A 25,779-nucleotide genomic window follows, 5' to 3' on the forward strand; every position below is an offset into this window, starting at 1 on the left:
TGTAACACAAAGGAAAAGTGCATAGTGACGCACGCCATTGTTTTTATATATATTTATTTGAATATATGTGCTTTTAGTAAGGCATAAAGGGAGAGGGTTTCATAAAGTTAAGTAATGAAGTGAAATAATTGAAGATTGGCAAAGCGGGACATTGTTTAATGTCAATGTAAGGTACATGTTGTAAGTTGGTGTGGCGGCCATTTTAGAAATGTAATTAAGAGTGCGTAGGTGAAGGTACGTGCGGCCATTTGTGTAATAGAAATGAAAAGTGCGCACGCCATTATTTTAATATATATTTTATTGTAATATATGTGTTTTTAGTAAGGCATAAAGGTAGAGTGCAGGGCTGCAGGGAGTGTTCATCGTGCGTGGTAGTGTCGTCGTGTGTGTGCGATATGGGTGGCCATGTGCGGCTATAGGGAGTGTGGTTCGTCCTGCTGTTCGTCCGGCCATGTGCACAGGGAGTGTCGCGGTTGAATGTTTGCGGCTATAGGCTATAGGCAGTGCGGTTCGTCGGGCACTTTGTCCGGGCATGTGCACAGGGGAGTAAGCATGAGTGTTAGCTACATAGGTAGTGCGTTTCGTCCGGCGGTTCGTCCGGCCATGTGCACAGGGAGTGTCGCGGTTGAATGTGCGCGGCTATAGGCTATAGGGAGTGCGGTTCGTCCGGCGGTTTGTCTATAGGGAGTGCGGTTCGTGCAGCGGTTTGTCCGGCCATGTGCACAGGGGAGTAAGCATGAGTGTTAGCTACAGGGGAGTAAGCAGTGTGTACACAGGGGTGACAGCATGACTGTGTGTGTGTGTGTGTGTGTACACAGGGGTGAGAGTGTGAGATGTAAACTTACCAAGGACTCCGCAGGGGTTCTGTGGGGGTATGCTGTCAGTGCAAGTGTGTGAGAGTGAAGTAGGTTTGTGTCAGTGATGTCACTGTACATTTTGGCCAATGAGAGTCGTGTGGGAGGGGTGTGTCACAGTGGGGCGTACCTCTTGGCCAATGAGAGTCGGTGTGACCACGGACCAATCACATTCACCGCAGCTAGTGCCAACCGTTCGATTTTATATATTAAGATAAGATGGGCGTAAGTACCAGTTACAGACCAGATTAAAATGTGAGACAGCCTTAGTTTTGAAAGAACTTAAACTGGTGGTGGCTGTGAGAGTCTATGGTAGGTTGTTCCAGTTTTGGGTTGCGCGGTAAGAGAAGTAGGAGCGGACGGATACTTTGTTGAGCCTTGGGACCATGAACAGTCTTTTGGAGTCAGATCTCAGATAGGTGCTGCATGTGGTAGGGGTGAGGAGCTTGTTAAGATAGGTGGGTAGCTTGCCCAGAAAGTATTTGAAGGCAAGAGAGGAAAGGTGAACTTTGCGCCTAGACTCGAGTGATGACCAATCTAGTTCTTTGAGCATTTCGCAGTGATGTGTGTTGTAGTTGCATTGGAGAACAAAACGACAAATTGAATTGTAGAGGGTGTCAAGTTTGCCAAGGTGGGATTGAGGTGCTGAGCCATATACTATGTCTCCATAGTCAATAATTAGCATTAGCATCTGCTGTGCGATACGCTTTCTGACCAGGAGACTTAGAGAGGATTTGTTCCAGTAAAGTACCCCTAGTTTGGCATAGGTCTTGGTTGTCAGCGTATCAATGTGCATCCCGAATGTTAAGTGGGAGTCAAACCATATGCCCAGGTATTTAAAACTAGCGACAGGGGTTAGGGTGGTGTTAGCGTTGGTCCTAATCAGGAGCTCAGTCACTGGAAGCTTTAAAAATTTAGTCTTGGTCCCAAACACCATTGTTACAGTCTTGTCAGTGTTTAAAAACAGTTTGTTTTGGGAAATCCAGTTTTCGAGTCTCAAAAAGTCAGGCTGAAGTATGTGTTGAAGGACGGAGAGGCTATGGCTGTGTGCATATAGGATTTGTTCCTGTAAAGTACCCCTAGTTTGGCATAGGTCTTGGATGTCAGGGTATCAATGTGTATCCCGAATGTTAAGTGGGAGTCAAACCATATGCCCAGGTATTTAAAACTATATTGTCACCGAGAGTACTCCACCCAAGCCATGGTTTCTAGCAGACTTGTATGAGAGATGTGCCGAGCTCCCAATGGATTAGGACATATACGTACGTTTGTGTATATAAGTTTGTGCAAAGATTGAAAGAAATTCGCAAAGTTGTAAAAAAATTGTTCACGTTCTTCTTCCACATAAGCACATTTCCCCCCAGTCTCGGGCTTCAGCGGCTTTGGGAAAAGCGCCACATTTTTCTAATTGCACATACATTTTTTTCTTCATCTGTATAGTTGACTTTAGTGGCCCGTGGCGATTCCCCCCCATCTATTTCATTGATGCGAGTTGTGACATTTTCATTCTTTGCGCAGGCTGTGAATGTCCAAAATGCACCAATTTTGCAAACGTGCGTCAATACGTTACGCATTTATTGCGGCTATTTTTTTATTTAACAGGTTTGTAGATGGAGAGTTTTTGCATTTCTGTGACATTTTTTGTTGTTGAAGTTACAGTGCGATTTTACGCAGCAGATATATGCACAAGTATTTTGCAACCTTTTATTACACAGCAATCCTTGTTTACATAATCAACTCCAGTCCTCAAGCCCCACCAACAGGTCTGGTTTTCAGGATATCCCTGCTTCAGCAAAGATGGCTCAATCAGAGGCTCAGTCAAAGACTGAGCCTCTGATTGACTCACCAGTGCTGAAGCGGGGCTGATTGAGCTACCTGTGCTGAGGCTGGACTGATAGAGCCATCTGTGCTGAAGCTGGGGCTGATCGAGCCTCCTATGCTGAAGCCAGGATATCCTGAAAACCTGACCTGTTGGAGGAGCTTGGGGACTGGAGTTGAGCACCCTTAATCTAGTAGTTAACTATTGCTAAACTGAAGGTGTACTTCAAATTCCTACAAAAACTTGTTAGAATGTGCAATTAAATATCTAATTACTACTATATAATTAAAATTATAATTAAATACATGAACACGGTCATTGTGGCAACCCTATGTTTATTCTGTAATGTTAGATGCAATACAAATGTGTAATAAACAATGCAATCCCATCATTTCATGATGTGTTTATTGCACGGGGTTCCCTGGGCATCCCTAAAGGGTTCCCTGCAATTTCCAGGCCACTTGAAAAGTAGAACAAATACAGAAGAATTTACAATTCTATTAGAAAGGGTTTGGGGTTCCATACAATGCATCTGATCTCAGACGCGCTATTAGAGAGGGTTGGGGTTCCATACAATGTATCTGATCTCAGACGCGCTATTAGAGAGGGTTGGGGTTCCATACAATGCATCTGATCTCAGACGCGCTATTAGAGAGGGTTGGGGTTCCATACAATGTATCTGATCTCAGACGCGCTATTAGAGAGGGTTGGGGTTCCATACAATGTATCTGATCTCAGACGCGCTATTAGAGAGGGTTGGGGTTCCATACAATGCATCTGATCTCAGACGCGCTATTAGAGAGGGTTGGGGTTCCATACAATGCATCTGATCTCAGACGCACTATTAGAGAGGGTTGGGGTTCCTTACATTAGAGAGGGTTGGGGTTCCATACAATGTATCTGATCTCAGACGCACTATTAGAGAGGGTTGGGGTTCCTTACAATGCATCTGATCTCAGACATGCTGTTAAAGAGGGCTGGGGTTCCTCAGTATTTCACAGTATAATTATAGGGTTCCTTAACCCCAAAAAGGTTGGAAATAACTGTTTTAGTCTGACTGTTGAGAAATGGGGTTAAGCACTAAACTATGCAACACTTCCAGACTTGGGGGATTATTTGATAAGCCCCTTATGTTTGTTTTAAAACATTAAGGTGTGCTTAATATCTTTATACAGTTGGTTGAACAGCACTCGAAAGATATACAGCGGAATATATCCTATATATTGCTTAATATAAGAACACATAATATTTGTGTGTGTGTCTGTGAGTCTGTGTGTCTATCTATCTCTCTGTGTGTGTGTGTGTGTGTGTGTGTCTGTATCTATATATCTGTGTGTGTGTGTCTGTATCTATATATCTATGTATATGTGTGTGTGTGTGTGTGTGTGTGTGTGTGCGTATGCGTATCTGTATCTATATATGTATATATGTTTGTCTGCATCTATGTATATATGTGTGTGTGTGTGTCTATAGCTATATATCTGTGTATGTGTATGTCTGTATCTATCGTATGTGTGTGTGTGCGTATCTGTGTGTGTGTGTCTGTATCTATATATCTGTGTGTGTGTGCCTGTGTTTATGTCTGTAACTATCTATGTGTATGTCTGTATCTATCTATATGTGTGTGTGTGTGTGTGACTGCAGCTTTAGTAATTGTAGGCGTGATGGGCTGGCACAGCGTGATGGGCTGGCACAGCGTGATGAGTACAGCTGTTATAGAGTTTTAGAGCCCTGATGTCCGATCATTAAGGCCACACCTAGGCCCTAACACTCCTCATTGTTTGTCTTGTACAGGAGAACACCACTGTCTGATGAGGAGTCCAAGACAAACGGTTCCCAGCATCTGGGGTCTCAAGACTGTTGTGTAAGCAGTGTCCTTTCCAAGGTGAGGCCCCTCAAATCAGGACTGGCAGTGCCAGCTGTGGCGTGGATTAAATCCCAACGATGGATCCTTGTGGGCTTGGGCAAGTCACTTTGGGTCATTTAGTAAGCTCTGCTACTCCATAGGACCCTTTCCAGCACAGCTTAGTAAATAAGGCCCTTTAGAGCCTGATCACGTGAATGTAAGATGCCTGTTCGCAGAGGAGGTGTCTTAACACCGTATATTAAATACTGTATGGCCTTTTATGGCCCATTCACTTGAATGAGGCCGTGCGGTGTTTCCAGCATGGAAGGTACCTTCGGGAGTAGCACTCTGTCACGGTAGACATACAAGGAAGTGCCAAGTGCCATGCATGCCATAACGTGCCAGGCGCTGTGACGTGCCAGGCGCCGTGACATGCCAGGACGTGCCAGGCGCCGTGACATGCCAGGACGTGCCAGGCGCCGTGACATACCAGGACGTGCCAGGCGCTGTGACATATCAGGACGTGCCAGGCGCCGTGACATACCAGGACGTGCCAGGCGCCGTGACATACCAGGACGTGCCAGGCGACATGCCATAATGTGCCCGGCGCCGTGACATACCAGGACATGTCAGGCGCCGTGACATGCCAGGACGTGCCAGGCACCGTGACATGCCATAATGTGCCAGGCGCCGTGACATACCAGGACATGTCAGGTGCCGTGACATGCCAGGATGTGCCAGGCGCTGTGACATACCAGGACGTGCCAGGCACCGTGACATGCCATAATGTGCCAGGCGCCGTGACATACCAGGACATGTCAGGTGCCGTGACATGCCAGGATGTGCCAGGCGCTGTGACATACCAGGACGTGCCAGGCGCCATGACATACCAGGACGTGTCAGGCGCCGTGACATGCCAGGAAGTACCAGGCGCTGTGACATACCAGGAAGTGCCAGGCGCTGTGACATACCAGGCGCTGTGACATGCCAGAACGTGCCAGGCACCGTGACATGCCATGACGTGACGGGAGCCGTGACATGCCATGACGTGACGGGCGCCGTGACATACCAGGGCGTGTCAGGCGCCGTGATATACCAGGACGTGCCAGGTGCTGTGACATGCCAGGACGTGCCTGGCACTGTGACATACCAGGACGTGCCAGACGCTGTGACATGCCATAACGTGACAGGCGCTGTGACATGCCAGGCGCTGTGACATACCAGGACGTGCCAGGTGCTGTGACATACCAGGCGCTGTGACATACCAGGAAGTGCCAGGTGCTGTGACATGCCTGGACGTGCTAGGCGCTGTGACATGCCTGGACGTGCCAGACTCTGTGACATACCAGGACATGCCAGGCGCTGTGACGTGCCAGGCGCTGTGACATGCCAGGACGTGTCAGGCAGTGTGACATGCTAGTGACATGCTAGGACATTCCAGGCGCTGTGACATACCAGGTCGTGCAAGGCGCTTTGACATACCTGGACGTGTCAGGCAGTGTGACAGGACGTGCCAGGCAGTGTGACAGGACGTGCCAGGCAGTGTGACATGCCAGGACGTGCCAGGCGCTGAGACATGCCAGGACGTGCCAGGCGCTGTGACATACCAGGACGTGTCAGGCAGTGTGACATGCCAAGACGTGCCAGGTGCTGTGACATACCTGGGTGTGCCAGGCGCTGTGACATGCCAGGACGTGTCAAGCAGTGTGACGTGCCAGGCGCTGTGACATGCCAGGACGTGCAGGCGCTGTGACATGCCAGGACGTGCCAGGCGCTGTGACATACCAAGACGTGCCAGGCGCTGTGACATACCTGGACGTGTCAGGCAGTGTGACATGCCAGGACGTGCCAGGTGCTGTGACATACCTGGACGTGTCAGACAGTGTGACATGCCAGGACGTGCCAGGGCGCTGTGACATACCTGGACGTGTCAGGCAGTGTGACATGCCAGGACGTGCAGGCGCTGTAACATGCCAGGACGTGCCAGGCGCTGTGACATGCCAGGACCTGCCAGGCGCTGTGACATACCTGGACGTGTCAGACAGTGTGACATGCCAGGACGTGCCAGGCGCTGTGACATACCAGGACATGCCAGGCGCTGTGACATACCTGGACGTGTCAGACAGTGTGACATGCCAGGACGTTCCAGGCGCTGTGACATACCAGGACATGCCAGGCGCTGTGACATACCTGGATGTGTCAGGCAGTGTGACATGCCAGGACGTGCCAGGCGCCGTGACATACCGGAATGTGCCAGGCGCTGTGACATACCTGGATGTGTCAGGCAGTGTGACATGCCAGGACGTGCCAGGCGCCGTGACATACCGGGATGTGCCAGGCAGTGTGACATGCCAGGACGTGCCAGGTGCTGTGATATGATGGTTACATTACAGAGCACTTGACATTCGGGTAATCTGCTTCCTTAGAAGATTAAATCTCCCCTTAACCCTGAGAGTGCCGAAGGTGTCCGCCTCCCGTTCCACTGCCTTTACATTTAAGAATTATTTGATAATCGAATAGATATTCTTTGGAATTGGTGATGGCGCGATGACCTCATCAAGTGCATAGTTACAGAATGGGGTCTAGCGCAGAAGATAATGTCCTGGAGACAGAGCAAGACTGATGGTCCCAAACGCCCCATCAAATGTAAAACTCATTCGTATAGTTTAGGATGGAAGCAGCTGGATCAACACGTAATGGGACAGCGGCGTTCTCGTCTTCGGGTGCGCATTTCCGCAGGAGAAGGACATTGTGAACACACACTTTAACTCAAACTTTATAGTAGTGTTTCAGATCAGATTACAACCGTTTAACACATTTTCGAGCTATGAAGGAAAAACTCCTATTTCTCATTTAATGAACACGCACCTCCCGCAGCGTATCTGGTACTTGGTGGCACAATGCAGAATACAATTGAGCGAGAAATATATAAGATATGATGAAAAACGAAAGGGGTCCCTCTTACTTTCTGCGCTTAGCACAATTATTTGCAATCTGTTCAATCAATTTACAAAGGACAACACAATCAGGAGTGCAGGACAATTTTTTGGATGAGGGCGCTGTACATACAAACACAGTAACATACTTCCATCACAATAATGTAAAAAAACAAAAAAGAAAACCTACAAAACAACAATTTGCCTCTAGATTTGAGGATTGCCCAGCCGTCTTATCACTAAAAGACATTAGGTAAAGACTGAAAACAACCTTTCTAAGCACGTAATGAGGATATAATCCTTCTAAGGAAGTCTGGGAAAGGGTCACAAAGTAAAAAGTTTGAAAAAGATATATATATATATATATATTCAAAGTGACAATTCGTTGTAGGGTCAAAAGTGTACTAGTGATAGGGACACGCTTATCCCTTTGAGTGCCACAGCCCCTCACGGTCTCGTGACGGAGTCATCCTCTTCTGTTCCTCTTCCATCCCCAAAAATGAGGCAATATTGTATTACTTGGCTACTACATCACAGGGCGCCAGTCCTCAAAGGCCACCAACAGGTCAGTTTTCTCAGGATATCCCTGCTTCAGTGCGGGTGGCTCAGCCATTATGGTCTACACATGACCTGTTAAACCTGCCCTCTGATCAGTTTGGTTCTGGGAGGGACTGTCCCTTTAATATCACTGTAAGGTGGAATCTTTTTTCACTCGGTTGTGTTTTGTTTTAGGTGGAGTTCATACCGGCAACCAACCAAAGGGATGCCCTGATGCTGCAGGAAGATGGGGGTGCGGAGGAGAAGACCGGGCAGGAACTAGAGGAGAAGCCTCCAGATCCTGTTCTTCCAGAACCGGCAGGAGAGCCAGTGTCGGCTGAGACCTGTGAGAAAGATTCTCCACCAGAGAGCAAGGAAACCACCAATATGTTGGATACCGCCACACAAGGAGCTTCAAGTCCAGACAGTAAAAAAATTGAGTCTGCCAGGACTCCAGCTCTGGAGAAAGCATCAGAGGTAGAGCCTCCTTCTCTTCTGCCTGCTGATGCAGAGCATTCTGGGAAGCAAAAGACTGTTCTGGGTCAAGGCTTACAAATAGCAGGGCAACCACTGGAGGCTTCACACACTGTGGTCTCCTCCAGTTTCAGCACCCTGACTCCTTTCACTATGAGCAGAATTTGTTTCTCCACTACTCAGGTCCCCAATGTGCAGAAACTTCCTCTGTCCTTTCCACCTGGAGCTGTCCTAACACAGAGCCAGCCCCTGGTTTACATCCCGCCCCCGAACTGTGGGCAAACCCTCAGCGTAACTACCTTACCAACCACACTCGGGGTAACATCAACACTGACCCTTCCTGTACTGCCATCTTACATGCAGGAGAGATGTCTACCTAGCATCATAGCACCTCCAGAATTGCATTCATGCGCGTTTGCTTCTTCCGTGGGAAGACCCTTAACCACTGACCCCAAAGTGGTTTTTCCTGAGATAAATCATCCAGCCAGCACAACATCATCCAGTTCTCCCACTGACAGCAATAGCGTTACCACAGCTGTGGGTAGCTTAGCTATATGCACTGTTTCACCCTCAACTGTGTCAACTATACAGACTCTTTCTTCCCATCTCTCCCTACATGCAGTCAGTGGGTGCCCCGTTACTGCTGTCCCCTATGCCAGAAAACCCTCCAACACCGAACCACAAAGTGATGCTGCATCTTCATCTGTTTCCCCATTAAAGTCCCCTCCACAGCTTGAGAGGGAGATGGTTTCCCCCCAAGACTGTTGTGAAATGCCTCTAGACCTGTCCTCTAAATCCCACCGTTATAAACACACCACGTCCAACCAACGCAAGACTCCACCTATGCCAGTGTTAACCCCGGTACACACCAGTGGGAAAGCCTCAATGTCCACAGTGCTGTCCAAGTCTGACTGTAGTTCTCAGCGCCCCATGCAAAACAGCTTCACCAGCAGCAATGTTAGCCAGAGTCTTCGCACAGTACCCCCCTTGGTGATGTTCCCAGAGTTCTTGAGAAATGGGGATCCAGGGTCCTCACATGTGTTGGGAGCCTCTGGAGCTTGGATCAAAAACTCTGCTGCCCTCATTAGCACTATACCTGGTACTTATGTAGGGGTGGCCAACCCAGTGCCTGCCTCTATGTTGCTGAACAAAGACCCCAACTTGAGCCTTAGCACAGACTCCCGACATTTGGCCAAGCAGGAACCAATTTCAATCATTGACCAGGGAGCGCCAAAGAACTCAGGGCCATGTGGCAAGAAAGGCAGCCAGACTAATGTAGATGGACAGCAGTCTATAGCTAGGAGGTACCTTCATGGGCGTGTTACTTCTGTGACCTCTCTATGTCCACCAAAAGATTGGAACTTATTTGGACATGGGAGTGTTCACCCACGGTGCCCCTTAAACGGGAAGCCCAGCAATGCTCAGGTTCTGCCAGTCAGTTGGTCTCCATACCACCAGACGTCTCTGCTTTCCATTGGCATCTCGGCCACAGGAACACTTCATCCAAGCCAAGGTGCTCCTCACAGACTTCCTATTGGAGAGTACACCTTATTCCCCAGCATTCTTCCAGCAGAGACCAATGTATCACCTCAAAAAACTGTCAGCGAAACTCCTGATGCTCAGCAGAAAAATGTGGGGGCATCAACCCCTGAGCATGACTTGGTAGTGAAGGGAAGGGCATGTGAAACACTCTCAAAGCCACGCAAGTCTCATGCAAATAAAACACTGCTTGCGCCAAAACCTGTGGCAGGAAATCCTGTCTTGCACCTTCCGCCAAGCGCAGTGGACATAGTAGGTTGCGCTGGCGACCGTTTACGAGGAACAAATGGCAGCGCAGCTGTAAACAAGGCCCCTGACGAACACAACTGCAAAGATGAAAAAAGATGCCCAAAGGTGTCTTGCAGTCGAAAGCCATTTGGGGACACGAAACCGAAAAACAAAGTTTTGGCCACCTATATGACCCATGACCAACCTTTAGTCAGTCAGCAAAAAGTTACTCATGGCCTTTCTTTGTTGGGTCAAGACTGCAGGAAGAATTGTTCAGGGGCCGAGGTGTCACATGATCAGCCTGTGCCTGGTAGAAGGCGCCATAAGAGAGGACTTAACTTGGACACACAGCATTGTGTGCAGGAGGTAGATTTGAGCAAGGTCAAAATTGAGAAAGTGGACGATGATGAGACCTTTGGCTCTCTGTCCTCCTGTAACAATCCACCATGGTTACCTGTGGACATACCAGTCATCCCGAAAATCAAGACAAGGATTAAGAGAGAACCTGGGCTACGGTGCCGGTCCAAGCGTTTGGAAGAAGTGGCGCCAATCAGGCCGGTCCGGCAGAAGTCCAAATGCAGAACGAAACAAAGAGATGAGGAGGTCAACGAGACAGAGCAAGAACCTCGCAAAAGGAAGGTGAGTGTTGTGAGTCATTTCTTTACAGAAACAAGTATATTTAATATAGGTTGCAATAAATGGTAGTTTATTTGGTTAAACTGTTCAGAAAAAAATGATAATACTCCATTCATATACATTCAGTTCCCGTATAGTGCTTTCATTTCTCTTCATTTGAAAAAATGAGTTACAAAGTTACATAGTAATTGAGGTTGAAAAAAGGTTGAAATGAGGTTGAAAAAAGACGTATGTCCATCAGAGCTCAACTTATGTTACATTTAGACGACAGATACTTTATCCTATATTTGTATTTAAAGTATATTGATCCAGAGGAAGACAAACACAAAACTCCAGTGATACATCATCCAATGATGTCTCATAAGGGGAAAAATAAATTCCTTCCTGACTTCCATTTTCAAGTTCATTTAACAAACAGATAAACAATATAAGGTGTTCAATCAATGAACAGTAAAATAATAATAAAATATGGTGAAATAAAAAAATACACGAGAGCAGTAGGACCCTTATAGGAACAGAAATATGGGGACATTATAGTAGAACTGTGTAACGACAACATCAGAATCCTTTGGTAGTATATAAAATGGTTGTTGCTCATATGGCATCCCAACATTGTATTGTTTCATGGAGTCCGGCATGACATACCTAATATTGTAAAGCCCCCTCCCTACCCATTATATCCTAGAGTTGCATGTGTTCCATTGGAGCCAAGTCTCCTCAAACCTTTCCATGCTGTCCTGGGCTAGATTAGCCTATTTATGGTAAATATGTCCCACACTTTTGCTAGTCTGTTGTCTTTATGGCACGGTCTGATTCCCCCCTAAATAGGGGTATTATGTAGTGAGCTGCATTAAGACGATGCATGGCAAAAGAGGTCTTCCATTTATATCTAGCAATGTGATCCCTTAAGATGATCCATGGATCTCTAGGTATTTTGATATTTTCCATATTTGATCTATAGTTTTTAGGACTAGACTCCAGAATGCCTGGAGAAGTGGGCAGTCCCGCCAGATATGTAACATTTCGTGTTTCATTGCCTCCACATCCTCTCCAACATCGGTCAGAGGCGTTTGTAAACATTTTGTGTCGCCTAAATGGTTTATAGTACCAATTAAACATCATTTTATATGTGTTTTCCTGAAGTCGGACTGACACACAGGCTTTACTGGATGTTTCCTACATTTTTATCCTTCTGTAACTCCAGCTGTTCTCCTACCTAGAGCCCTGTTTTTTTTTAACCTTTTAGGAACCGTGGAATGCTTGACAAATATATTTTGCTCTGTGAAATGTCTTAAAAATGTATTTGAACTGCTATGACAGCTCATATATTTTTTATAACAAATCAGAACTAGAAAAAGTGCAGAGAAAAGCCACCAAATTAATAAAGGGGATGGACATTCTAACTTATGAGGAGAGGCTAGCTAAATTAGATTTATTTACATTAGAAAAGAGGCGTCTAAGAGGGGATATGATAACTATATACAAATATATTCAGGGACAATACAAGGAGCTTTCAAAAGAACTATTAATCCCACGGGCAGTACAAAGGACTCGGGGCCATCCCTTAAGGTTGGAGGAAAGGAAATTTCACCAGCAACAAAGGAAAGGGTTCTTTACAGTAAGGGCAGTTAAAATGTGGAATTCATTACCCATGGAGACTGTGATGGCAGATACAATAGATTTGTTCAAAAAAAGGTTGGACGTCTTTTTAGATAGGAAAGATATATACAGGGATATACCAAATAAGTATATATGGGAAGGATGTTGATCCAGGGATTAATCCGATTGGCAAAATTTGGAGTCAGGAAGGAATTTATTTTCCCCTTATGAGATATCATTGGATGATGACTGGGTTTTTTTTTGTTTGTTTTCCTCTGGATCAATAAGTAAGTATAGATATTGATATAAAGTATCTGTTGTCTAAATTTAGCATAGGTTGAACTTGATGGACGTACGTCTTTTTTCAACCTCATCTACTATGTAACTATATGTAGCCATGTAATACAGTTCTATATAAGTTATAACATTGCCATCATTGAATAACGCTTTTGAATGATTAAATATGACAATAGAAAAATGATAATGGAATAATAACGTATCCGCCATTCCCCTTGCTGACCCGGCGCTGAATCGCAGGCTTCCAAAGAACACGGGTTGAACGCCTCTGTTTGAGACTGTTATTTTGTACGGCTTGCTTATAGCTAAGGAGAGAAGCCAGGCCTTGGGCAACCGTGTGCCAGAGTGCCACAGATATTCTGTCTCCAGGACCCTAGGACTGCTAATGTATGCTGGCTAACAGTGTAGGAGGTATTCCGACTCTTTCCTTTCGGCTGTGGCCCCTGGCCTTGCAGCATTTCTATGTGGCTGCTCTTCTCCCTCCCATGTCCAGCAAAGAAAGGTTTCCGGACATAGCAGAAATGCCCCCATGCGTCACTGGAATACCCCCGTATAAGGGGCGGACACTAATGAAAAACACTTAGGAGCCAGACAATAATGTTACGAGCCAAAGTTGTGTTGAGCGGTGGGTTTGGGCGACTTTCTGCTCTCCTTTCTGGCAGATCTGTATGTCAGAGAGTGTGATTCAGTGTGTGTCTGTGACACACACCCTCTCCCGCTCTCCCCCGCGCTCTCTCTCACCCATGCTCTCTCTCCCCCGCGCTCTCTCTCACCCATGCTCTCTCTCCCCCGCGCTCTCTCTCACCCGCGCTCTCTCACCCGCTCTCTGTATCAGACTCCATCACACACTCACTCCATCACACACTCACCCCATCACACACTCACCCCATCACACACTCACTCCATCACACACTCACTCCATCACACACATACAATGACGCTCACTAGATTTGTCGAGGGGTCTCACTTTGGCTAACGCTATTCTCTCTCTCGCACTCTCTCCCTCACACACACAAACACACACACACACACACACATACACAATGACGCTCCCTGGATTTGTCGAGGGGTCCTCCCTTTGTCTAACGCTCCCTATTAGCAGTTTGTGTCTGTCGCCTTACTGGGTCCCTCATACGTTACAGTGGAGAAGGCAGCCAGCCAGTGTGCAGGAAGCTGCTGAGAAAAAACCACGCAAGATCCAAGGGCCAGAGAAGGCCACGGCCGGAGCCCGGCCACGGCGACGGAGGAGGAAGGCCATCAAGAGCGAGCCCCTGGACCCAGAGTTTGACCACCGAGGTAATAACAAAGGCCACTTTCTCAGCTTGTCTATCAGAAGGCCGAGGTTATAATACAGGGGTGTTAGAAGGCCGAGGTTATAATACAGGGGAGTTAGAAGGCCGAGGTTATAATACAGGGGTGTTAGAAGGCCGAGGTTATAATACAGGGGTGTTAGAAGGCCGAGGTTATAATACAGGGGAGTTAGAAGGCCGAGGTTATAATACAGGGGTGTTAGAAGGCCGAGGTTATAATACAGGGGTGTTAGAAGGCCGAGGTTAGAATATAGGGGTGTTAGAAGGCCGAGGTTAGAATATAGGGGTGTTAGAAGGCCGAGGTTATAATACAGGGGTGTTAGAAGGCCGAGGTTATAATACAGGGGTGTTAGAAGGCCGAGGTTAGAATATAGGGGTGTTAGAAGGCAGAGGTTAGAATACAGGGGTGTTAGAAGGCAGAGGTTATAATACAGGGGTGTTAGAAGGCCGAGGTTATAATACAGGGGTGTTAGAAGGCAGAGGTTATAATACAGGGGTGTTAGAAGGCCGAGGTTATAATACAGGGGTGTTAGAAGGCCGAAGTTATAATACAGGGGTGTTAGAAGGCAGAGGTTATAATACAGGGGTGTTAGAAGGCCGAGGTTATAATACAGGGGTGTTAGAAGGCCGAGGTTATAATACAGGGGTGTTAGAAGGCCGAGGTTATAATACAGGGGTGTTAGAAGGCAGAGGTTATAATACAGGGGTGTTAGAAGGCCGAGGTTAGAATACAGGGGTGTTAGAAGGCAGAGGTTATAATACAGGGGTGTTAGAAGGCCGGGGTTATAATACAGGGGTGTTAGAAGGCAGAGGTTATAATACAGGGGTGTTAGAAGGCCGAGGTTATAATACAGGGGTGTTAGAAGGCAGAGGTTAGCATACAGGGGTGTTAGAAGGCAGAGGTTATAATACAGGGGTGTTAGAAGGCCGAGGTTAGAATACAGGGGTGTTAGAAGGCCGAGGTTATAATACAGGGGTGTTAGAAGGCAGAGGTTATAATACAGGGGTGTTAGAAGGCCGAGGTTATAATACAGGGGTGTTAGAAGGCCGAGGTTATAATACAGGGGTGTTAGAAGGCTGAGGTTATATTACAGGGGTGTTAGAAGGCCGAGGTTATAATACAGGGGTGTTAGAAGGCAGAGGTTATAATACAGGGGTGTTAGAAGGCCGAGGTTATAATACAGGGGTGTTAGAAGGCCGAGGTTAGAATACAGGGGTGTTAGAAGGCAGAGGTTATAATACAGGGGTGTTAGAAGGCAGAGGTTATAATACAGGGGTGTTAGAAGGCCGAGGTTATAATACAGGGGTGTTAGAAGGCCGAGGTTAGAATACAGGGGTGTTAGAAGGCCGAGGTTAGAATACAGGGGTGTTAGAAGGCCGGGGTTAGAATACAGGGGTGTTAGAAGGCAGAGGTTATAATACAGGGGTGTTAGAAGGCCGAGGTTAGAATACAGGGGTGTTAGAAGGCAGAGGTTAGAATACAGGGATGTTAAAAGGCCGAGGTTAGAATACAGGGGTGTTAGAAGGCAGATGTTAGCATACAGGGGTGTTAGAAGGCCGAGGTTATAATACAGGGGTGTTAGAAGGCAGAGGTTAGAATACAGGGGTGTTAGAAGGCAGAGGTTAGAATACAGGGGTGTTAGAAGGCAGAGGTTATAATACAGGGGTGTTAGAAGGCAGAGGTTATAATACAGGGGTGTTAGAAGGCAGAGGTTATAATACAGGGGTGTTAGAAGGCCGAGGTTAGAATACAGGGGTGTTAGAAGGCCGAGGTTATAATACAGGGGTGTTAGAAGGCCGAGGTTAGAATACAGGGGTGTTAGAAGGCAGAGGTTATAATACAGGGGTGTTAGAAGGCAGAGGTTATAATACAGGGGTATTAGAAGGCCGAGGTTAGAATACAGGGGTGTTAGAAGGCCGAGGTTAGAATACAGGGGTGTTAGAAGGCAGAGGTTATAATACAGGGGTGTTAGAAGGCCGAGGTTATAATACAGGGGTGTTAGAAGGCCGAGGTTAGAATACAGGGGTGTTAGAAGGCCGAGGTTAGAATACAGGGGTGTTAGAAGGCCGGGGTTAGAATACAGGGGTGTTAGAAGGCAGAGGTTATAATACAGGGGTGTTAGAAGGCCGAGGTTAGAATACAGGGGTGTTAGAAGGCAGAGGTTAGAATACAGGGATGTTAAAAGGCCGAGGTTAGAATACAGGGGTGTTAGAAGGCAGATGTTAGCATACAGGGGTGTTAGAAGGCCGAGGTTATAATACAGGGGTGTTAGAAGGCAGAGGTTAGAATACAGGGGTGTTAGAAGGCAGAGGTTAGAATACAGGGGTGTTAGAAGGCAGAGGTTATAATACAGGGGTGTTAGAAGGCAGAGGTTATAATACAGGGGTGTTAGAAGGCAGAGGTTATAATACAGGGGTGTTAGAAGGCCGAGGTTAGAATACAGGGGTGTTAGAAGGCCGAGGTTATAATACAGGGGTGTTAGAAGGCCGAGGTTAGAATACAGGGGTGTTAGAAGGCAGAGGTTATAATACAGGGGTGTTAGAAGGCAGAGGTTATAATACAGGGGTATTAGAAGGCCGAGGTTAGAATACAGGGGTGTTAGAAGGCCGAGGTTAGAATACAGGGGTGTTAGAAGGCCGAGGTTAGAATACAGGGGTGTTAGAAGGCCGGGGTTAGAATACAGGGGTGTTAGAAGGCAGAGGTTATAATACAGGGGTGTTAGAAGGCCGAGGTTAGAATACAGGGGTGTTAGAAGGCAGAGGTTAGAATACAGGGGTGTTAAAAGGCCGAGGTTAGAATACAGGGGTGTTAGAAGGCAGATGTTAGCATACAGGGGTGTTAGAAGGCCGAGGTTATAATACAGGGGTGTTAGAAGGCAGAGGTTAGAATACAGGGGTGTTAGAAGGCAGAGGTTAGAATACAGGGGTGTTAGAAGGCAGAGGTTATAATACAGGGGTGTTAGAAGGCAGAGGTTATAATACAGGGGTGTTAGAAGGCAGAGGTTATAATACAGGGGTGTTAGAAGGCCGAGGTTATAATACAGGGGTGTTAGAAGGCCGAGGTTATAATACAGGGGTGTTAGAAGGCCGGGGTTATAATACAGGGGTGTTAGAAGGCCGAGGTTATAATACAGGGGTGTTAGAAGGCCGAGGTTATAATACAGGGGTGTTAGAAGGCCTAGGTTAGAATACAGGGGTGTTAGAAGGCCTAGGTTAGAATACAGGGGTGTTAGAAGGCCGGGGTTAGAATACAGGGGTGTTAGAAGGTAGAGGTTATAGTTCAGGGGTATTAGAAGGCAGAGGTTATAATACAGGGGTGTTAGAAGGCCGAGGTTAGAATACAGGGGTGTTAGAAGGCCGAGGTTAGAATACAGGGGTGTTAGAAGGCCGAGGTTAGAATACAGGGGTGTTAGAAGGCAGAGGTTATAATACAGGGGTGTTAGAAGGCCGAGGTTATAATACAGGGGTGTTAGAAGGCCGAGGTTATAATACAGGGGTGTTAGAAGGCCGAGGTTATAATACAGGGGTGTTAGAAGGCCGAGGTTATAATACAGGGGTGTTAGAAGGTAGAGGTTATAATACAGGGGTGTTAGAAGGCCGAGATTAGAATACAGGGGTGTTAGAAGGCAGAGGTTATAATACAGGGGTGTTAGAAGGCAGAGGTTAGAATACAGGGGTGTTAGAAGGCAGAGGTTATAATACAGGGGTGTTAGAAGGCAGAGGTTAGAATACAGGGGTGTTAGAAGGCCGAGGTTAGAATACAGGGGTGTTAGAAGGCAGAGGTTATAATACAGGGGTGTTAGAAGGCCGAGGTTATAATACAGGGGTGTTAGAAGGCCGAGGTTATAATACAGGGGTGTTAGAAGGCCGAGGTTATAATACAGGGGTGTTAGAAGGTAGAGGTTATAATACAGGGGTGTTAGAAGGTAGAGGTTATAATACAGGGGTGTTAGAAGGCTGAGGTTATAATACAGGGGTGTTAGAAGGCCGAGGTTAGAATACAGGGGTGTTAGAAGGCAGAGGTTATAATACAGGGGTGTTAGAAGGCAGAGGTTAGAATACAGGGGTGTTAGAAGGCAGAGGTTATAATACAGGGGTGTTAGAAGGCAGAGGTTAGAATACAGGGGTGTTAGAAGGCAGAGGTTAGAATACAGGGGTGTTAGAAGGCCGAGGTTAGAATACAGGGGTGTTAGAAGGCCGAAGTTATAATACAGGGGTGTTAGAAGGCTAAGGTTAGAATATAGGGGTGTTAGAAGGCAGAGGTTATAATACAGGGGTGTTAGAAGGCAGAGGTTATAATACAGGGGTGTTAGAAGGCAGAGGTTAGAATACAGGGGTGTTAGAAGGCCGAGGTTATAAAACAGGGGTGTTAGAAGGCCGAGGTTAGAATACAGGGGTGTTAGAAGGCAGAGGTTAGAATACAGGGGTGTTAGAATACAGGGGTGTTAGAAGGCCGAGGTTATAATACAGGGGTGTTAGAAGGTAGAGGTTATAATACAGGGGTGTTAGAAGGCAGAGGTTAGAATACAGGGGTGTTAGAAGGCCGAGGTTATAATACAGGGGTGTTAGAAGGTAGAGGTTATAATACAGGGGTGTTAGAAGGTAGAGGTTAGAATACAGGGGTGTTAGAAGGCCGAGGTTATAATACAGGGATGTTAGAAGGCCGAGGTTATAATACAGGGATGTTAGAAGGCCGAGGTTATAATACATAGGTGTTAGAAGGCAGAGGTTATAATACAGGGATGTTAGAAGGCAGAGGTTATAATACAGGGGTGTTAGAAGGCCGAGGTTATAATACAGGGATGTTAGAAGGCAGAGGTTATAATACAGGGGTGTTAGAAGGCCGAGGTTATAATACAGGGGTGTTAGAAGGCCGAGGTTATAATACAGGGGTGTTAGAAGGCCGAGGTTAGAATACAGGGGTGTTAGAAGGCCGAGGTTAGAATACTGGGGTGTTAGAAGGCCGAGATTAGAATACAGGGGTGTTAGAAGGCAGAGGTTATAATACAGGGGTGTTAGAAGGCAGAGGTTATAATACAGGGGTGTTAGAAGGCAGAGGTTATAATACAGGGGTGTTAGAAGGCAGAGGTTATAATACAGGGGTGTTAGAAGGCAGAGGTTAGAATACAGGGGTGTTAGAAGGCAGAGGTTATAATACAGGGGTGTTAGAAGGCCGAGGTTATAATACAGGGGTGTTAGAAGGCAGAGGTTATAATACAGGGGTGTTAGAAGGCAGAGGTTATAATACAGGGGTGTTAGAAGGCAGAGGTTATAATACAGGGGTGTTAGAAGGCAGAGGTTAGAATACAGGGGTGTTAGAAGGCCTAGGTTATAATACAGGGGTGTTAGAAGGCCTAGGTTATAATACAGGGGTGTTAGAAGGCAGAGGTTATAATACAGGGGTGTTAGAAGGCCGGGGTTAGAATACAGGGGTGTTAGAAGGCCGAGGTTATAATACAGGGGTGTTAGAAGGTAGAGGTTAGTATACAGGGGTGTTAGAAGGCCGAGGTTATAATACAGGGATGTTAGAAGGCCGAGGTTATAATACAGGGGTGTTAGAAGGCCGAGGTTATAATACAGGGGTGTTAGAAGGCCGAGGTTAGAATACAGGGGTGTTAGAAGGCAGAGGTTATAATACAGGAGTGTTAGAAGGTAGAGGTTATAATACAGGGGTGTTAGAAGGCCGAGGTTATAATACAGGGGTGTTAGAAGGCCGAGGTTATAATACAGGGGTGTTAGAAGGCAGAGGTTATAATACAGGGGTGTTAGAAGGCAGAGGTTATAATACAGGGGTGTTAGAAGGCCGAGGTTATAATACAGGGGTGTTAGAAGGCAGAGGTTATAATACAGGGGTGTTAGAAGGCCGAGGTTATAATACAGGGGTGTTAGAAGGCCGAGGTTATAATACAGGGGTGTTAGAAGGCAGAGGTTATAATACAGGGGTGTTAGAAGGCCGAGGTTATAATACAGGGGTGTTAGAAGGCCGAGGTTAGAATACAGGGGTGTTAGAAGGCAGAGGTTAGAATACAGGGGTGTTAGAAGGCAGAGGTTAGAATACAGGGGTGTTAGAAGGCAGAGGTTAGAATACAGGGGTGTTAGAAGGCAGAGGTTATAATACAGGGGTGTTAGAAGGCCGAGGTTAGAATAAAGGGGTGTTAGAAGGCAGGGGTTATAATACAGGGGTGTTAGAAGGCAGAGGTTAGAATACAGGGGTGTTAGAAGGCAGAGGTTATAATACAAGGGTGTTAGAAGGCCGAGGTTATAATACAGGGGTGTTAGAAGGCTGAGGTTATAATACAGGGGTGTTAGAAGGCCGAGGTTAGAATACAGGGGTGTTAGAAGGCAGAGGTTATAATACAGGGGTGTTAGAAGGCAGAGGTTATAATACAGGGGTGTTAGAAGGCAGAGGTTAGAATACAGGGGTGTTAGAAGGCAGAGGTTAGAATACAGGGGTGTTAGAAGGCAGAGGTTATAATACAGGGGTGTTAGAAGGCAGAGGTTATAATACAGGGGTGTTAGAAAGCAGAGGTTAGAATACAGGGGTGTTAGAAGGCCGAGGTTAGAATACAGGGGTGTTAGAAGGCCGGGGTTATAATACAGGGGTGTTAGAAGGCCGAGGTTATAATACAGGGGTGTTAGAAGGCCGAGGTTATAATACAGGGGTGTTAGAAGGCCGAGGTTATAATACAGGGGTGTTAGAAGGCAGAGGTTATAATACAGGGGTGTTAGAAGGCAGAGGTTATAATACAGGGGTGTTAGAAGGCAGAGGTTATAATACAGGGGTGTTAGAAGGCCGAGGTTATAATACAGGGGTGTTAGAAGGCCGAGGTTATAATACAGGGGTGTTAGAAGGCAGAGGTTATAATACAGGGGTGTTAGAAGGCCGAGGTTATAATACTGGGGTGTTAGAAGGCCGAGGTTAGAATACAGGGGTGTTAGAAGGCAGAGGTTAGAATACAGGGGTGTTAGAAGGCAGAGGTTAGAATACAGGGGTGTTAGAAGGCAGAGGTTAGAATACAGGGGTGTTAGAAGGCAGAGGTTATAATACAGGGGTGTTAGAAGGCCGAGGTTAGAATAAAGGGGTGTTAGAAGGCAGAGGTTATAATACAGGGGTGTTAGAAGGCAGAGGTTAGAATACAGGGGTGTTAGAAGGCAGAGGTTATAATACAAGGGTGTTAGAAGGCCGAGGTTATAATACAGGGGTGTTAGAAGGCTGAGGTTATAATACAGGGGTGTTAGAAGGCCGAGGTTAGAATACAGGGGTGTTAGAAGGCAGAGGTTATAATACAGGGGTGTTAGAAGGCAGAGGTTAGAATACAGGGGTGTTAGAAGGCAGAGGTTAGAATACAGGGGTGTTAGAAGGCAGAGGTTAGAATACAGGGGTGTTAGAAGGCAGAGGTTATAATACAGGGGTGTTAGAAAGCAGAGGTTAGAATACAGGGGTGTTAGAAGGCCGAGGTTAGAATACAGGGGTGTTAGAAGGCCGGGGTTAGAATACAGGGGTGTTAGAAGGCAGAGGTTATAATACAAGGGTGTTAGAAGGCCGAGGTTAGAATACAGGGGTGTTAGAAGGCAGAGGTTAGAATACAGGGGTGTTAAAAGGCCGAGGTTAGAATACAGGGGTGTTAGAAGGCAGATGTTAGCATACAGGGGTGTTAGAAGGCCGAGGTTATAATACAGGGGTGTTAGAAGGCAGAGGTTAGAATACAGGGGTGTTAGAAGGCAGAGGTTAGAATACAGGGGTGTTAGAAGGCAGAGGTTATAATACAGGGGTGTTAGAAGGCAGAGGTTATAATACAGGGGTGTTAGAAGGCAGAGGTTATAATACAGGGGTGTTAGAAGGCCGAGGTTATAATACAGGGGTGTTAGAAGGCCGAGGTTATAATACAGGGGTGTTAGAAGGCCGGGGTTATAATACAGGGGTGTTAGAAGGCCGAGGTTATAATACAGGGGTGTTAGAAGGCCGAGGTTATAATACAGGGGTGTTAGAAGGCCTAGGTTAGAATACAGGGGTGTTAGAAGGCCTAGGTTAGAATACAGGGGTGTTAGAAGGCCGGGGTTAGAATACAGGGGTGTTAGAAGGTAGAGGTTATAGTTCAGGGGTGTTAGAAGGCAGAGGTTATAATACAGGGGTGTTAGAAGGCCGAGGTTAGAATACAGGGGTGTTAGAAGGCCGAGGTTAGAATACAGGGGTGTTAGAAGGCCGAGGTTAGAATACAGGGGTGTTAGAAGGCAGAGGTTATAATACAGGGGTGTTAGAAGGCCGAGGTTATAATACAGGGGTGTTAGAAGGCCGAGGTTATAATACAGGGGTGTTAGAAGGCCGAGGTTATAATACAGGGGTGTTAGAAGGCCGAGGTTATAATACAGGGGTGTTAGAAGGTAGAGGTTATAATACAGGGGTGTTAGAAGGCCGAGATTAGAATACAGGGGTGTTAGAAGGCAGAGGTTATAATACAGGGGTGTTAGAAGGCAGAGGTTAGAATACAGGGGTGTTAGAAGGCAGAGGTTATAATACAGGGGTGTTAGAAGGCAGAGGTTAGAATACAGGGGTGTTAGAAGGCCGAGGTTAGAATACAGGGGTGTTAGAAGGCAGAGGTTATAATACAGGGGTGTTAGAAGGCCGAGGTTATAATACAGGGGTGTTAGAAGGCCGAGGTTATAATACAGGGGTGTTAGAAGGCCGAGGTTATAATACAGGGGTGTTAGAAGGTAGAGGTTATAATACAGGGGTGTTAGAAGGTAGAGGTTATAATACAGGGGTGTTAGAAGGCTGAGGTTATAATACAGGGGTGTTAGAAGGCCGAGGTTAGAATACAGGGGTGTTAGAAGGCAGAGGTTATAATACAGGGGTGTTAGAAGGCAGAGGTTAGAATACAGGGGTGTTAGAAGGCCGAGGTTATAATACAGGGGTGTTAGAAGGCAGAGGTTAGAATACAGGGGTGTTAGAAGGCAGAGGTTAGAATACAGGGGTGTTAGAAGGCCGAGGTTATAATACAGGGGTGTTAGAAGGCCGAAGTTATAATACAGGGGTGTTAGAAGGCTAAGGTTAGAATATAGGGGTGTTAGAAGGCAGAGGTTATAATACAGGGGTGTTAGAAGGCAGAGGTTATAATACAGGGGTGTTAGAAGGCAGAGGTTAGAATACAGGGGTGTTAGAAGGCCGAGGTTATAAAACAGGGGTGTTAGAAGGCCGAGGTTAGAATACAGGGGTGTTAGAAGGCAGAGGTTAGAATACAGGGGTGTTAGAATACAGGGGTGTTAGAAGGCCGAGGTTATAATACAGGGGTGTTAGAAGGTAGAGGTTATAATACAGGGGTGTTAGAAGGCAGAGGTTAGAATACAGGGGTGTTAGAAGGCCGAGGTTATAATACAGGGGTGTTAGAAGGTAGAGGTTATAATACAGGGGTGTTAGAAGGTAGAGGTTAGAATACAGGGGTGTTAGAAGGCCGAGGTTATAATACAGGGATGTTAGAAGGCCGAGGTTATAATACAGGGATGTTAGAAGGCCGAGGTTATAATACATAGGTGTTAGAAGGCAGAGGTTATAATACAGGGATGTTAGAAGGCAGAGGTTATAATACAGGGGTGTTAGAAGGCCGAGGTTATAATACAGGGATGTTAGAAGGCAGAGGTTATAATACAGGGGTGTTAGAAGGCCGAGGTTATAATACAGGGGTGTTAGAAGGCCGAGGTTATAATACAGGGGTGTTAGAAGGCCGAGGTTAGAATACAGGGGTGTTTGAAGGCCGAGGTTAGAATACTGGGGTGTTAGAAGGCCGAGATTAGAATACAGGGGTGTTAGAAGGCAGAGGTTATAATACAGGGGTGTTAGAAGGCAGAGGTTATAATACAGGGGTGTTAGAAGGCAGAGGTTATAATACAGGGGTGTTAGAAGGCAGAGGTTATAATACAGGGGTGTTAGAAGGCAGAGGTTAGAATACAGGGGTGTTAGAAGGCAGAGGTTATAATACAGGGGTGTTAGAAGGCCGAGGTTATAATACAGGGGTGTTAGAAGGCAGAGGTTATAATACAGGGGTGTTAGAAGGCAGAGGTTATAATACAGGGGTGTTAGAAGGCAGAGGTTATAATACAGGGGTGTTAGAAGGCAGAGGTTAGAATACAGGGGTGTTAGAAGGCCTAGGTTATAATACAGGGGTGTTAGAAGGCCTAGGTTATAATACAGGGGTGTTAGAAGGCAGAGGTTATAATACAGGGGTGTTAGAAGGCCGGGGTTAGAATACAGGGGTGTTAGAAGGCCGAGGTTATAATACAGGGGTGTTAGAAGGTAGAGGTTAGTATACAGGGGTGTTAGAAGGCCGAGGTTATAATACAGGGATGTTAGAAGGCCGAGGTTATAATACAGGGGTGTTAGAAGGCCGAGGTTATAATACAGGGGTGTTAGAAGGCCGAGGTTAGAATACAGGGGTGTTAGAAGGCAGAGGTTATAATACAGGAGTGTTAGAAGGTAGAGGTTATAATACAGGGGTGTTAGAAGGCCGAGGTTATAATACAGGGGTGTTAGAAGGCCGAGGTTATAATACAGGGGTGTTAGAAGGCAGAGGTTATAATACAGGGGTGTTAGAAGGCAGAGGTTATAATACAGGGGTGTTAGAAGGCCGAGGTTATAATACAGGGGTGTTAGAAGGCAGAGGTTATAATACAGGGGTGTTAGAAGGCCGAGGTTATAATACAGGGGTGTTAGAAGGCCGAGGTTATAATACAGGGGTGTTAGAAGGCAGAGGTTATAATACAGGGGTGTTAGAAGGCCGAGGTTATAATACAGGGGTGTTAGAAGGCCGAGGTTAGAATACAGGGGTGTTAGAAGGCAGAGGTTAGAATACAGGGGTGTTAGAAGGCAGAGGTTAGAATACAGGGGTGTTAGAAGGCAGAGGTTAGAATACAGGGGTGTTAGAAGGCAGAGGTTATAATACAGGGGTGTTAGAAGGCCGAGGTTAGAATAAAGGGGTGTTAGAAGGCAGAGGTTATAATACAGGGGTGTTAGAAGGCAGAGGTTAGAATACAGGGGTGTTAGAAGGCAGAGGTTATAATACAAGGGTGTTAGAAGGCCGAGGTTATAATACAGGGGTGTTAGAAGGCTGAGGTTATAATACAGGGGTGTTAGAAGGCCGAGGTTAGAATACAGGGGTGTTAGAAGGCAGAGGTTATAATACAGGGGTGTTAGAAGGCAGAGGTTATAATACAGGGGTGTTAGAAGGCAGAGGTTAGAATACAGGGGTGTTAGAAGGCAGAGGTTAGAATACAGGGGTGTTAGAAGGCAGAGGTTATAATACAGGGGTGTTAGAAGGCAGAGGTTATAATACAGGGGTGTTAGAAAGCAGAGGTTAGAATACAGGGGTGTTAGAAGGCCGAGGTTAGAATACAGGGGTGTTAGAAGGCCGGGGTTATAATACAGGGGTGTTAGAAGGCCGAGGTTATAATACAGGGGTGTTAGAAGGCCGAGGTTATAATACAGGGGTGTTAGAAGGCCGAGGTTATAATACAGGGGTGTTAGAAGGCAGAGGTTATAATACAGGGGTGTTAGAAGGCAGAGGTTATAATACAGGGGTGTTAGAAGGCAGAGGTTATAATACAGGGGTGTTAGAAGGCCGAGGTTATAATACAGGGGTGTTAGAAGGCCGAGGTTATAATACAGGGGTGTTAGAAGGCAGAGGTTATAATACAGGGGTGTTAGAAGGCCGAG

The 25,779-nt window shown here is 46.5% G+C and overlaps 1 protein-coding gene across 2 annotated transcripts in view; it reads left to right on the forward strand.

Moving 5' to 3' along the window:
• BCORL1 (BCL6 corepressor like 1) overlaps window positions 1-25,779 on the forward strand; it is an 86,282-nt gene that overhangs the window by 4,618 nt on the left and 55,885 nt on the right. For both annotated transcript variants that reach the window (XM_075572802.1, XM_075572803.1), the window contains exons 2-4: window positions 4,468-4,558; window positions 8,188-10,872; window positions 13,908-14,061. In XM_075572802.1, the coding sequence (XP_075428917.1) occupies window positions 4,468-4,558; window positions 8,188-10,872; window positions 13,908-14,061 (2,930 nt within the window). The remainder of the gene's footprint in view (window positions 1-4,467; window positions 4,559-8,187; window positions 10,873-13,907; window positions 14,062-25,779) is intronic.

This window comes from Ascaphus truei, chromosome 16 (assembly GCF_040206685.1).
Source record: "Ascaphus truei isolate aAscTru1 chromosome 16, aAscTru1.hap1, whole genome shotgun sequence".
Taxonomy (NCBI): Eukaryota; Metazoa; Chordata; class Amphibia; order Anura; family Ascaphidae; genus Ascaphus; species Ascaphus truei.